A 13366-nucleotide genomic window follows, 5' to 3' on the forward strand; every position below is an offset into this window, starting at 1 on the left:
ATGTTTAATTTTTTAAAAAAATCCAGACACTTGTTTACTGACATATCCTCCACTGTCACCAGCCAAATTTCCTCAATTAGAACTATGTCTTAGATTACAGATCTGGAATGCATTTTCTTCAACAGCTACAGGTTGTCTACCCTCTCTTCCACACCCATGTTTTACAATGAAGGCCTCTAGGGCATGTTTGTCACATAGAACACAGCCTATGACCGTTACTGCTAGAATGTAAGCACTACTCCCACCTCCTGTGTCAGCATCATGCACAGAGAAGCCAGACCACCACAAAAATCCTCTGCTTCCCCACCATCGCCACTCTCAGCTGGCTTTTCAGAAAATCATTCCCCCTCAAACAGCCAAGCCTTCCCTCTTTAATTCCCCTCCTCCGGGCTACATTGTGCCAGGACTAAGCTCACGAACCTGTTTTCTCTATTACGGCAGTAGTCCCACTTTTCCTTAACTGAAAATGTCCATTCCAGATCCCCTCCACCCCCAAAACCCTTTTTTCCTTTCCAGCAGCTGCAGAATTCTTTCCAACGTAAAGTCAAAGAATTCTGAAGGAAAATAAGATTGGTCTGATAAGAACTGAGTTTCAATGAGGAAGATTCTTTTCTGAGGGATGGAAAGAGAGGGTCTTCTGTCAGTTAACCCGTCATGTACTCTTCACCCAGATTTACGTATCTCACTCTCCTGCTTGTTCTGCCATTGTCCTTCGGCTACTCAGCATTCTAAACACTCTGGCCCTCAGGTTCATTATCTTCTAACAACCACCTCCCAGTAAGGTTTCCAAGCCTTAAGTCTGCTCCACACAATTCTCTCTTCCACTGGGTCTGTAAGATGTTTTAATCCCATTCCTTCTCACATAATCTGGACTGTGAGCAATTTGTTGCAAAGATATTTGGTCCCCAAGTAGTTGGAATTATATTCCTCCGCTTCAGTTCAGCTTGTCAGAGGCTTTACCACTGCTAACACAATACATGATAAAGAACCAACAATTCAAACATGCCTCATGCTAATTAAATTCACAGAACTTTACTTAGATGGCAAAAATACAACCTTGCGGATGTTTACACAGAGATCTACTAGCCCAGCCCCAAATGAGAAGAAAAAAACTTTAGGTCACATTTGGCTGCAGAAGATTACAGGTGGGCCACCAGGCTCTTAATTCAACTTCATAAGGGGTTTTTCCCTCTCCCTGGCTTACATATGAGGGAAAGTGGATTTTGCTCACAGTTCCACCAACCAAAACCAAACTTTGGCTAGAGTGAATACAGAGGTGTTCCCAAACCTTTGCCTCAACCTTACAGTTTCTTCCTTAAGCAGCTAATGAAAATAGAAAGCAACAAGGGGAAAAAGACAGCCACCACCCAGTTCTTTGGTTACAGATGTTGGCCACGACCACTGAGCCCAACAATATGGGCAACAAAATGTGTGTGTACATCGCTTTATTTCAGTGCTTCAGAGAATTTCCTTTAACCTCTCCCCCCAATCCTTGCCTAGGATAGATTTTCTGCTCTGAAAGCAAACCCCCCCCCAAAGTGTCCAAAAGAGTTCCTTCTTCTGAGCGCTCTGGTGTGTGTGTGTGCATGCTGTGCCATATACTAGATAACAGAGTGGGGTAGGGGAGGAAGCGAAGAGAGGAGTCCAGCAGTAGTTCCGGGCTACAGCTTCCTCTCGCCTTTCTGTGTCCTTTTCTTCTCTTTCTCCTTACGTTCTTGCTTAGTCAACTTGTCCTTCTCCCGCTGGAGCTTGTCTTGCTCTTTCTTCCGATGCGATTCATCCCGCAAATGCTCTCTTTCTAGCTTCCGGGCATTCATAACATTTTCCAGGTTTGTGTTTCTGAACAAAACTGACAAGGAGTTGAGGAGAACAAGGAACTCAACACACAGAGAAATTCAACAGCACATTTTTTTCCTGCAACAGGTGCATCAAGACAACTCCAGCAGAGCTAGGGAACTGTAAGGGCTCAGATCGAATATGGTTCACGGAGAAAAAAAATTTGTGTGTGAATCCTGCATTCAAATCCCAGCTAGACACACTTTCCTTATCTATAACATTATATGAATGACTTTATTTCAACCTTCCAAGCCTGTATTAATACAATGAAGACTATAAAGCAGTTTTCAAATTAGAAAGAGCTATATAAACTATCAGTAGAGTCACTGTATTAGCTGCAACTGCCCATCCAATTATCTTACCAGAAACACATGAAGCCAAGTTGGACTAGCATCCAGTTGGAGGCAGATCTTTCCTACGACAGCAGATACAAAAACAGGAGTCCACAACTCTCAAAACTACCCTTGCAATCCAAGAGCCATCCAGTGAGGCTGTTTCATCCCCACCTTCCTATTATTCTCTTCCAGAGATTCCATACTATTAAAAGTTGCTAGCCCAAAATCACAATACCAATATTACATCACTTTTCTTTCAAGCTGTCCTTGCCAACTCCGTTAGATTCAGACTCACTGGTGCGTGTTTCTCAGTTATGTTTAATGTGGAATCTCAGCTTAAGAGTGTTTCATATAGCAGTTTACAGGTTATACAGGATTCTGCATCTCTACACAGCATAATTAAGCATGGCTATTCAAGCTAAGATGTCGCAGCAATTGGACACATCCCTTCAGACCATTTAAGCAGGCTCAGGGAAGGCTTTCTATTTGTGCGAGAAAGGTTTCGCAGAACAGGACTGGGTTAGCAAGCAGGCACTCCTACGAACAGGTTGAAAAGCTGGTGCTATCTGCTTGCACCTGTGCATCTGCTGGCAAGCCCTTGGCAAAGGAGGTGGAGGTACGTCACCCAGATACTCCTCTGACACCACCTCTGGTTGAGCTCCAATTCCTCCTCTTCTGGAGGAGGCACAAGTGACAGCTTGAGTAATAAGGCAGGGCTGAAAGGCAGGACAAGGTCTGGTTCATGTCAGACAGCACTTCTACAGTTGTAAATGGAAATAAGGAGGTGGAGCTGTCATTGTCTAAACTGCTGAAACCTTCTCTTGTTTCAGCCTCCTCCCACTGCAGCCCACTGGGCCCTTCCCCAAGATCCCAGTCTTACTCCTCAGTCCTGATCACTCTGCCAAGAACTCTCCATGGGGCCCATGACATAAGTCAACATTCCCAACCTCACATTACTGACCAATAGTGGCTTCAAAATACCATCTTTGAAAGGATACATTTTTCAGAGCTGATGGTCACTGCTGCCGCCCCAGGATCCTCTTGCACATCTGCTTCAGTGTGTTGAGTTAAGGGCATTTGCTAACTAATTTAGACTTTTGGGATAAGGAATGCTGAAGTGGAAGGGAAGCTATGGCTAAGACACAACATGACTACAAGCCCAGGAAAAGGACTGTGAAGCCACACAGGGCACAAAAGTTCCATTCCTGATTGCCAGAATGTTCTGAAGATACTTGCTTGCAGATTCACCATCTGCCACTTTCTATCACAAATAGGGCAAGACGGAGATATCCAACCTCTGCTTCTTCCCAGCATCTGGCAATCAGATACATGTTGCCTCCATACAAGGACAATTCCATTCCTACCTATCATAGCTCATAGGCAACAATAAACCTGTCCTCCATGATTGTGTCCAGTCTGTTGTGAAAGCCATCCATACCTGCACTCCATCACAACATCTTGAAGAAAATAATTTATCCAAGTTATTCATCTTTCTGTTAATTTGCCTTACCAATCCACAGCAAATGGTGTGTAACAACTATGGGCTTCTAATGTAATTCTACATGCCTCAATACAATAAAAAAACTTTTCTTAACCTGATGGAGTAATGCAGCTGAAATCTTTTTGGATTTAAGGGACAGGGTTGCCGCCCTGGACTCCTACTAAGAGGAAGGGCGGCATTTAAATCTAAAAATAAATAAATAAAAAATATTTAATTACCCCTCATTAACTCATTGCACATACATACCTTTGCCCTGACTAATGCTAGTTCTTATATTCCAAGACCAAAAGCCCTTCAGAAATAGGAACTTCTCTACAAATACACACTGATTGATTGATTGACTGATATCCCACCCTTCCTCCCAGCAAGAGCCCAGGGCGGCAAACAAAAGCACTAAAAACACTTTAAAACATCATAAAAAGAGACCTTAAAATACATTAAAATAAAACAACTTTAAAAACATTTTTTTTAAAGCTTTAAAGACATCATTAAAAAAGGGTTAAAAAACATATTGGTTAAAAAAAGTTTTAAAAAAATTAAAAAGCAATTCCAACACAGATGCAGACTTGGATAGGTCTCAACTTAAAAGGCTTGCTGAAATAGGAAAGTCTTCAAAAGGCGCCGAAAAGATAACAGAGATGGCACCTGCCTAATATTTAAGGGGAGGGAATTCCACAGGGTAGGTGCCACCACACTAAAGGCCCATTTCCTATGATGTGCAGAACGAACCTCCTGATAAGATGGTATCTGCAGGAGGCCCTCACCTCCAGAGTGCAGTGGGTATATAAGGAGTAAGACGGTCTTTCAGGTATCCTGGTCCCAAGCTGTATAGGGCTTTGTACACCAAAACTAGAACCTTGAACTTGGTCTGGTAACAAATGGACAGCCAGTGCAATTCTTTCAGCACCAGGGTGACATGTTGGTGATACCCTGCTCCAGTGAGCAGTCTCGCCACCACATTTTACACCAGCTGCAACTTCCGGACCAACCTCAAGGGCAGCCCCACATACAGCGCATTACAGTAATCCAGCCTGGAGATTACCAGTGCATGGACAACAGTGGTCAGGCTATCCCGGTCCAGAAACATGTGCGTTGTAATCTACTTTAGTTCATGGGATAGAGTGGGCTATAAAAAGAAATGGAGGGAAGGGAACCCATGTACTCTACTCCTTGGAATTACAGATCAGCCAGCCACAGAGTAGATCCAACATAATTTCAGAACTTGGAACATAAAGGATATTCCTCATCATCTGTCACCTCAGCATACTGTGCCAGGAGGGCAGCTTTCTGTAGTGTCTCCTCCTTAGAGACTTCTTTCGGTTTCACCACAATCTGTGCCTGCTTTTCAATGATGTTAGCAATAGCCTGGATCTCATCTGTGGAGGAAAGGGGACAAAGCAAGGGTAAATAAAGTTATCTTCAGGAGCAAGCCCACAAGAGAGGCCTGTCTTTATCCTTTGACCCACATACCATTTCAATCTCACTCTTGGGTTTATGTTCTATAGCAGCAGCACATCCAAAATACTGTAGAAGAACAGCTTATAGCCAGTTTTCATGTGCTGGGCTATTTTGAACACAAGGCAAGTCACACTTGGAATCAACATCACAAAGTTTAGTACTTTAAACAGGACCCTAAAATAACTTCTCACCCAACTTAACCCCAGCTGCCTGTCCAAAATAAACTGTAAAAATATTGCATCACTTCCCGGAAATATTCAAGCTCTGATGACACAGAGGGCATCACTAAGATGCTGCTTTGAGTTCAGTATAGAAATTGTGCAAGAGGAAGGTCAGACCCAGGTCATTTTAAATACACTAAGCACTTTCCTCCTGCTCTTAAAGATGTTAAAGTCTCCTGTTCTTGCTTTGCAGAAGCAACATGTGCCTTCTGTACCATAGATGTTTCGCAGTTTCCTAAGCAAAAACATTTTTTATAGCCAGACATATGGAAAAAAACAAAACTTTTATCAAACAGATACCTCTATCAATCCTCCGATAATAAACCTTTCTGCCATTTGCTCACATAAGGCTTAAACATCCTTATTAAATCTATGTTTTTAATATGGAGGTGTTGTGTGCTCTGTCGTATATATATAGTTTTGATTTTACGCTTTAATCTTTTTCACTTACATTGCTTTTATTTTAAGTTGCCCAGAAAACTGTATGTTATGGGGTGGTATACAGATGCCAAAAGTAAATAATCCTGCTATGATAACTATATATGAGATAAAATAGAAGAAAAAACCCTGTCATTGTCCTTCAAATTTAGTTGAGACACTGAATCTGCTGTCCATGTTTGTAGGTATAATTTATGTATGTATAGCTTAAAATCATGTTAATATGGAGTTTTAAAATAGCCCATCTCACTTCAATATTAAGTCATCTTCTAGCTGATTATCCTAAAGCTGCAGTCTGATGCACACTCCCCTGTGGACAAGCTCTACTGAACACAAGAGACTTACTTCAAAGCAAACAAGCATAAGACTGCACTGAAAATTAAATGATGGATTGCATGTCCCTGATGCTAACAAACCCTCATAAGGTGCCTCAGAAGAATTAATAAACATAATATACTAAACAAAGCATTAACAACAATGCCAATAAACAAAACAGGAGCAACTAAGGCATGCCACCAATACAAAGCCAAGCAGATTTTCAAAACATTTTAAAAGCTGTTTAAAAGTATCAATGAGATCATACACACCTCCCAGGGATTCCAAAAACATGGGGCCATCACTGAAAAAGCCCTGTCCCAGTACCCACCAATCCAATGGTTATTAGCAGTGGGCCAGAGAGCAGGATCTCCAAGGACAATCTGAGGGTCAAGGTAGGTTCATATGAGTGTAGGTGGTCCTTCAAGTAACCTGGTCCCAGACCATTTAGGGATTTAAAGGTCAAAATTAGCAGTTTAAAATGAGCCTGAAAGCAAATTTGCAACCAATGTAAAATTGGTGTAATATGATCTAAATGCCTGCCCCCAACTGCAAAAGCATCCTAACAGCTACATTCTGTACCAGCTGAAGTTTCCAAACTGTTTTTAAGACAGCTGCAAGTAAAGAGCATTACAGTAATCTGGTCTGAATGTAACCAGGGTATGTGTAACTGAAGCCAGCTCCACTTTCCATAGATAAGGTTGCAGCTGGCAAACCACCCAAATCTATCAAAATGCCCTCTTAGCCACCAGCACCTCCACAGACAGCTCTGAGTCCAGACTCCCCCAGGGGCTGTGTGCAACCCTAACTGGGATCAGTTACAAACCTCTATCCAAATCAGTGGTCTTCCCGACCAACTGCATCTCTGTCTTGTCTGGATTAAACTTTACTTGTCCACTTTCATTTACCACAGAACTGCCTCCAAACAGTTATTCAGAATTACTCCTTACTCCCTGGATTTGTAGATGAAAACAGAGATAGAGCCATATGTCATCTGCTTACTGATAAATCTTAACCCAAACCTGTGAATTACCTCTCCCGGCAATCTTAGTTTTCACCCCAAGTTGAAACAAAGCCTATGTACATGCAATTGAACCCTACAAGTATTATTTTATCTTTGCCTCTATCACCTCTTCAGTGTCAGATTTTATACTGTAAAGTGCCTTGGGAGCAGGAACTGGTTACTCTGCAAAGACCATGCACATAAATGAAACTATGTAAATGTATTGTTTTTATTAATAGTACAGACAATTTTTCTAAAAACATTGTTATTGTTCCAGGAAACAGATGTCTGAGAGATAAAAGGTAAAAGTATGAGCAGTGAAATAAGGAGACTGAAAAGATTAGGGAGAGAAAAGAGTTTAATGTTTTGGTCTAGGAAGCTGAAAGCCATTCAGAAAATACCCAGAAACCACTGTGGTGATGCCAAAAGGAACATGAAATACCTTCTTTTTTCTCACTACTTCCAGCATTTTGGGCCTCTGACCACCTTTTGATTATTTCCCTGCAAGCATCTTCTAGTACATCTTCATCCTGATAAGGGGAAAGATTTTTGTCAGCTGAAATAAAAAAGGCTTGTCCATCACAAAGACACACAACACTAAGTGTTTTTATGGAGATACTGTGTAATCAGGGAGGGCCAACTGGAGGCTTGCAACGCCAAATCTGGACCCCCAGGTAAATGTTATGTAGGCGCTAGTAACCTTACTAAAGTTTAACCAAGGTGTAGGAAAAAGCTTAGCTACAGTTTCATTTACACACAGAGAGAGAGAGAGACAGAGACACAGAGAGAGACAGAGAGATTGATTCAGACTTTAATGCTACTTTGCTCTTTTATTGTCTCCTATTACTATATTTGTCTAATAATGTAATTATGCAACAGTTCCCTTAGGCCACCGACAAGTGGCTTTGCGAACTATAGCATGATGACAAACTTCTGAGAGCTGCTGGGCCAGCAAAGGAGGAAGACAGAGATAGGCAAGTGTAAAGTGAGGGAATGGCTTTGGCAAAGGGTAAATGGAGGGGAGGCAACTTTGATGAGGGGTAAGGGAGGGGTCTGGGAGGTAGGTGGTGTTGGTGAACAAAGCGAGCAGGGCACAGCCCCTAGTACATACTATGAATGTAATATGTAAATGTCCATATTTGTATGTTATATCACACCTGAGTGCAGGAATTCTATAAACTGGAATCCCACAATGCCAGTTGGTGCAACATTATGATGGAGCTTGATCATTTAGTGACGAGATTAGTTTATGCAGCAAAACACTCTTCAAAGGACCATAGACTGAAGATTAAGATGGCTCCTAATACAAAAGCTGGCCATCCCTGCTTTCTCTCTGAAACTCATGGACTGACCAAAAGAAAGTAGTTTGAGACAATGGTTGGCATTCATAGTCTACCAACCTAATCCTACGAGTTCCATCCAAATAAGTTGTGCTCAGAGTACAGCCACTGAAATTAATGAATCTAACGTTGTCATGTCCACTTATTTCAATTGATCTGCACCAGGTATGACTAATGTTGAATACAACCCAATGTATGTTCACTCAGAAATAGGTGTGCTCAGCAGGGCTTACTCCCATGTTAATGTGCAAAGGACTGCAACCTAAACTCTAAAACACAAATTTAATCTGTGAAACATATTGTTGCAGTTGTTAGGATAAAAGACTATTTCTAAAAAAACTGGAAAGTAGAGGAAGGATAACATTTTAAAACTTTAATCCTAAGCACACTTACTAAGGAGTAAATCCCACTGAACTCAGTGGAACTTCTGAGTAATTATGTTTAGGAAAACTCCATTAACTGCAACAAGGCAAGATTGAAACAATTATAGGGGAAACAGAAGTGCTGAGCTCCACTGCCAGATGGATTTTCCTTTACCCACCCGCAAAGCTAGCCAAATGCCCCTTATAAAAAGCCTTGGAGCATGTTTAAGACTAACACATATTGGACCAGATGGATCTTTGGCCCAATCAAGCAGAACTGACATGTAATTATACAAGAGTGTTAGACAAATGGAGGACAAACCTATCAATGCTTCTGTTCTGCCTCTACTGTTGGAGGCAGTTGTGTCTCTGAATACTAGTTGCTGGGAATGACAAGCAGGGAGAGAGCTATTGCATTCAGGTCAAGCTAGCAGGCTTCCCATAAGCATCTGATTTATTTATTTTTTGTACTGCTTTCAAGTCAATCCCGACTTATGTCAACACTATGAATAGGGTTTTCATGGTAAGTGGTATTCAGAGGGGGTTTACCATTGCCTCCCTCCGAGGCTGAGAGGCAGTGACTGGCCCAAGGTCACCCAGTCAGCTTCATGGCTGTGTGGGGATTTGAACCCTGGTCTCCCAGGTCCAACACACTAACCACTATGCCACTATGAAAAAAGGATGATGGACTAGACGGGCCTTTGGCCTGATCCAGCAGGGCTCTTCTTATTGTGACATGAGCTTTCCTAGGCAAGAACCTGCTTTACGCATTCAATAAAATTAGCTAAAGCATACAAAAGCTCATGTCATGATATAGGTGCTATGTCTAAAGGTGCCACAATAATATTACTTAATATTTATACAATGATTTAGAATGTTCAGAGCACTTCATGTATATTACACCTGTTTTGACTTTCTATTTCTTCACATGATGAAAATCATGTAAGAGAGTGTAGGGACTTCCCCCCCCCCCCCGTGTTTATCTGCTGCAATGTCTGAGTAGGTGGCTACATGTTGGTGCAGTTTAGAGCCCTGAAGTGGGGAATTTCCCAATTATGCAGGCTTCTAATTCACACAGGGGCCTCCATGAGTATAGATTCTTCACGTTTCAGAAGCTCACCCCAATTCATGGAGGGCTGAGGAAACACACCAGAGGAGCTTGGCTATGGCTTGCCAGCACATCCCCTCTCTCCCCTAGAGAGAACATGTTATCCTGGAATCTTTAAAACAACCCTATAAGGTAGATCAGCTTTATCCCCACGTTGCACATGCGGGGGTTGAGGAAAAAATGGCTGCCTACCAAGTTCATGGCAGAGGCAAGTTCTGAACCTAGAACGTTTCAATTCACTGTTCAGCCTCTTAGCCACTACGCTACACCACAAGACTTTATATTCTTTATATGGGCCGTTAAGGAGGAGTGGGGAGTGGGAGAAAGAGAAATCAAGCCAACTACAGTGCAACAGATAAACACAGCTAGATTTTTGTATAATTTTAACACATTCAACTTGATTAGCACGGGCAAAATAACTCCAAAAAACAAGAGAAAGCCAGGATTACTCGGCTCCCCTTCTCGACTTTCCTCGTGCTGCGATATAGAGGAAGGGGGGGGAATCAGACCAAGAAATCAGGTAGGAATGCCGGCCGGGGCCAATTCTGAAGGCGCTGCCACCCTCACCGATTCCCCCGCTGCCAGCGCCCCTGCCAGTCCTTCCAGCCGCTCTGCGTCGCACTCGGCCTCCCGCAGCACACCTCGTATATATCCGCCGTACACGTCCCCATCTAACCCCAGTGCCGCCAGACGGCCCTCCAGCCACGGCTCGAACGCACAGGGCGCCGCCATCTTGGGTCACCACCAGCCCTGGCTAACACGCAATGTTGCGTGCGCACGCGGAATGGCAGGACGGCGACAATTGCGCATGGGTAGTGTGGGGCAAGCCTCCCCAGAACCTGAGATATAAATGGTTAGTAAGAACCATCCCATTGTCCGCATGTCATTTCCTGGTGCACTTTGGCTCACAGGCATGTAAGGGGTCCCTGTTAGGATAAATAAATGTACTCTGATCGTCCAAGCAGGGAAGGCTGTGTGCGTACCCTGAATTACTGGGGCTACCAGCGCAATAACAGTGTTGGCACCAGGTGCACCTCGTCAACAAGATCATTCCATAATTTGGGGGCCTCCACTGAGAAGGCCCTCTCCCTTGTTGCCACTCTCCGAACTTCCCTTGGAGTAGGCACCCAGAGGAGGGCCTTTGATCTTGAACGTAGTGTACGGGTGGGTTCGTATCGGGAGAGGTGTTCCATCAGGTATTGTGGTCCCAAGCCGTGTAAGGCTTTATAGGTCAAAACCAGCACCTTGAATCGAGCTCAGAAACATACAGGCAGCCGATGCAAGCGGGCCAGAATCGGTTTTATATGTTCGGACCGTCTGGTCCCTGTTACCAATCTGGCCTCTGCATTTTGCACAAGCTGCAGTTTCCGAACCGTCTTCAAAGGCAGCCCCACGTAGAGTGCATTGCAGTAATCTTATTTGGAGGTTACCAGAGCATGGACAACTGAAGCCAGGTTATCCCTGTCCAGATAGGGACGTAGTTGGCCACCAACCAAAGTTGGTAGAAGGCACTCTGTGCCACCGAGGCTACCTGAGCCTTAAGTGACAGACATGGTTCTAGGACAACCCCCAAGCTACGAACCTGCTCCTTCAGGGGGAGTGCAACCCCATCCAGAACAGGATGGACATCCACCATCTGGTCAGAAGAACCACCCACTAACAGCATCTCAGTCTTGTCTGGATTGAGCCTCAGTTTATTAGCCCTCATCCAGTCCATTGTTGCAGCCAGGCACCGGTTCAGCACATTGACAGCCTCACCTGAAGAAAATGAAAAGGAGAAATAGAGCTGCATGTCATCAGCATACTGATGGCAACGCACTCCAAAGCTCCGGATGACTGCACCCGACGGTTTCACTTTACAGAACAGTGACCTATAAACAGATATTACTTTGGAATAATTATGCAAAGGATTTGGGATGCACAAATAACTTTATATAAATAAAAATAATATTCAGTGACCTAGGACCAAAGAGGCACAGGCAGGCTCATACATCTGTCTTCTTCCTAGTAAAAAATGTAAATGTACTGCCTTCAAGTCGATTCCAATTTATGGGCTTCCTCCCAGCAGCAGCATTAACGTATGATGTGACCATGAATAAAAGAAATGATAGGCAGCAATGTGGTGTTGAATGAAGCTTCACCTGTTGCATTTCTGGCTGCTGTTGAAAGCACAGGAACCCTGTCAGAAAAGAAAGCAGCCATACTAGATCAGGAGGATATTCAAAGTATTCCTACAAGTTCTTTTGGTATATGCCTGGAGAGGTTCGAATGATGCCTTTAATTTGAAACGCCTGCACTTGCTCAATTGTATCCGGAGGAGTTTCCTTTGTAAACTTCCGCCCCTCAGGCCCCTCCTCCCAACTAGTTTGGCCCTTCCGGACTACCGTAGCTCACAAACTCTTACACTGAAGCCATTGGCAGGAAATTTAAACTTGATTCATTGGTCGTTTCAGACAAACAACGTTAGGCTCTCCTAGAATTCATGTAAGTAAGATTCGGTTTTGTAAGGAATGGTGGATTGACTGCACTGAAAGCTGAGAGCCCCAGTGATTAGATCTGGTTAAAGTTTTTTGTTTCTTTGATTCGTACACAGCATTTTTGCTTTTGTGCGGGTCTTTGCTCACCTTTTACTAACCAGTCTCTTGCTATGATTTTGTGTAGCCTTTCCCAAAGAAGAGTAGGGGTTTACCAAAAGGTCAAATGGTTCCCAATTGTCATGCATGCTTCCCTTTCCTTTTCTGGAACAGGCAAGGGTAGGGGTAAGGATCTGGGGCTACCGATCTGTAGATGGGGAGATGTGAAAAACAAGGCAGGCTTTGTTTTTTGTTTTTTTGCCGTCTGGATTTGGAGAAAAGGGAGCTGTAAGACGGCTGAGTCATACTTTGGGTGCCCCGTTTCTTCTAGGGACTTGTTACGGGGTTAGCGATATGCTGCCTATCTTTAGGGATCTGCCTGCTCCCAATAGGTTGGGCTTTTATTTCGGTAAATAAAAGAAAAGTTACAAAGACGCTCTGTGTCTCTACTGCTCTTTCTCGTTCAGTTAACATAAACCCTATAGTACCATCCTGAAACTTCTGGCCTCCTGACCAAACAGGAAGGGCTGAACAATATCTCTCTGTTGTGCTCTTGCTTTCTAAAAGTAAAGTGGCAAGTGGGGGGATTGCACAAAAGCTTGTGCTAAACATATTCATTATGCTTCAGAGCAGCGGTAGCCAATGTAGTGATAGTACCCGCCAAATGTTGTTGGACTACAATTCCTGTCATCTCTAATATTTGCCCATGCTGGCTGAGGCTGATGGGAACTGGAGTCCAGCAACATCTGAAGGACACTGCATTAGCTACCCCTTCTGTAGAGTTTGCATTCATAGATAACCACAGCTTACTGTTAGGGTTGCTAGGTACATGGCCTGAGACTGATCCTGTATCTTTAGGAGAAGAGAAAGTCAACC

At 43.4% G+C, this 13366-nt stretch overlaps 2 protein-coding genes across 6 annotated transcripts in view; one reads left to right on the forward strand and one right to left on the reverse strand.

The window, feature by feature from the left end:
* Nucleotides 1–1010: 1010 nt before the first annotated feature.
* On the reverse strand, nucleotides 1011–10708 carry CCDC43 (coiled-coil domain containing 43). The gene is made up of 5 exons (XM_061591307.1): nucleotides 10485–10708; nucleotides 7550–7637; nucleotides 4913–5048; nucleotides 3170–3228; nucleotides 1011–1849 (listed from the first exon to the last, which is right to left on the reverse strand). The coding sequence occupies exons 1-5, from the start codon at nucleotides 10647–10649 to the stop codon at nucleotides 1662–1664; spliced, it is 636 nt and encodes a 211-aa protein (XP_061447291.1). The 5' UTR covers nucleotides 10650–10708; the 3' UTR covers nucleotides 1011–1661.
* ADAM11 (ADAM metallopeptidase domain 11) overlaps nucleotides 10689–13366 on the forward strand; it is a 137013-nt gene continuing 134335 nt past the window's right edge. For 3 of the 5 annotated variants that reach the window (XM_061591304.1, XM_061591302.1, XM_061591303.1), the window contains exon 1: nucleotides 10689–10770. In XM_061591304.1, the coding sequence (XP_061447288.1) occupies nucleotides 10768–10770 (3 nt within the window). In that variant the 5' untranslated portion in view covers nucleotides 10689–10767. Of the gene's footprint in view, nucleotides 10771–12235; nucleotides 12402–13366 lie in introns of those variants that run through there. The other 2 variants (XM_061591306.1, XM_061591305.1) reach the window with 2 other exon arrangements.

The sequence above is a fragment of the Rhineura floridana genome, chromosome 11 (assembly GCF_030035675.1).
Source record: "Rhineura floridana isolate rRhiFlo1 chromosome 11, rRhiFlo1.hap2, whole genome shotgun sequence".
Classification (NCBI taxonomy): domain Eukaryota; kingdom Metazoa; phylum Chordata; class Lepidosauria; order Squamata; family Rhineuridae; genus Rhineura; species Rhineura floridana.

Bases quoted from the DNA above. Each gene is read 5' to 3' on its own strand.
- CCDC43 (XM_061591307.1), bottom strand. From the start codon at position 10,649: ATGGCGGCGCCCTGTGCGTTCGAGCCGTGGCTGGAGGGCCGTCTGGCG. The intron at 5,049-7,549 runs GTATTTCATGTT...TTTCCTCCACAG, and splicing joins AAGTAGTGAGAAAAAAGAAG to ATGAGATCCAGGCTATTGCT. The intron at 1,850-3,169 runs GTATCCTTTCAA...ACTCCTTGTCAG, and splicing joins GACCATCAGCTCTGAAAAAT to TTTTGTTCAGAAACACAAAC.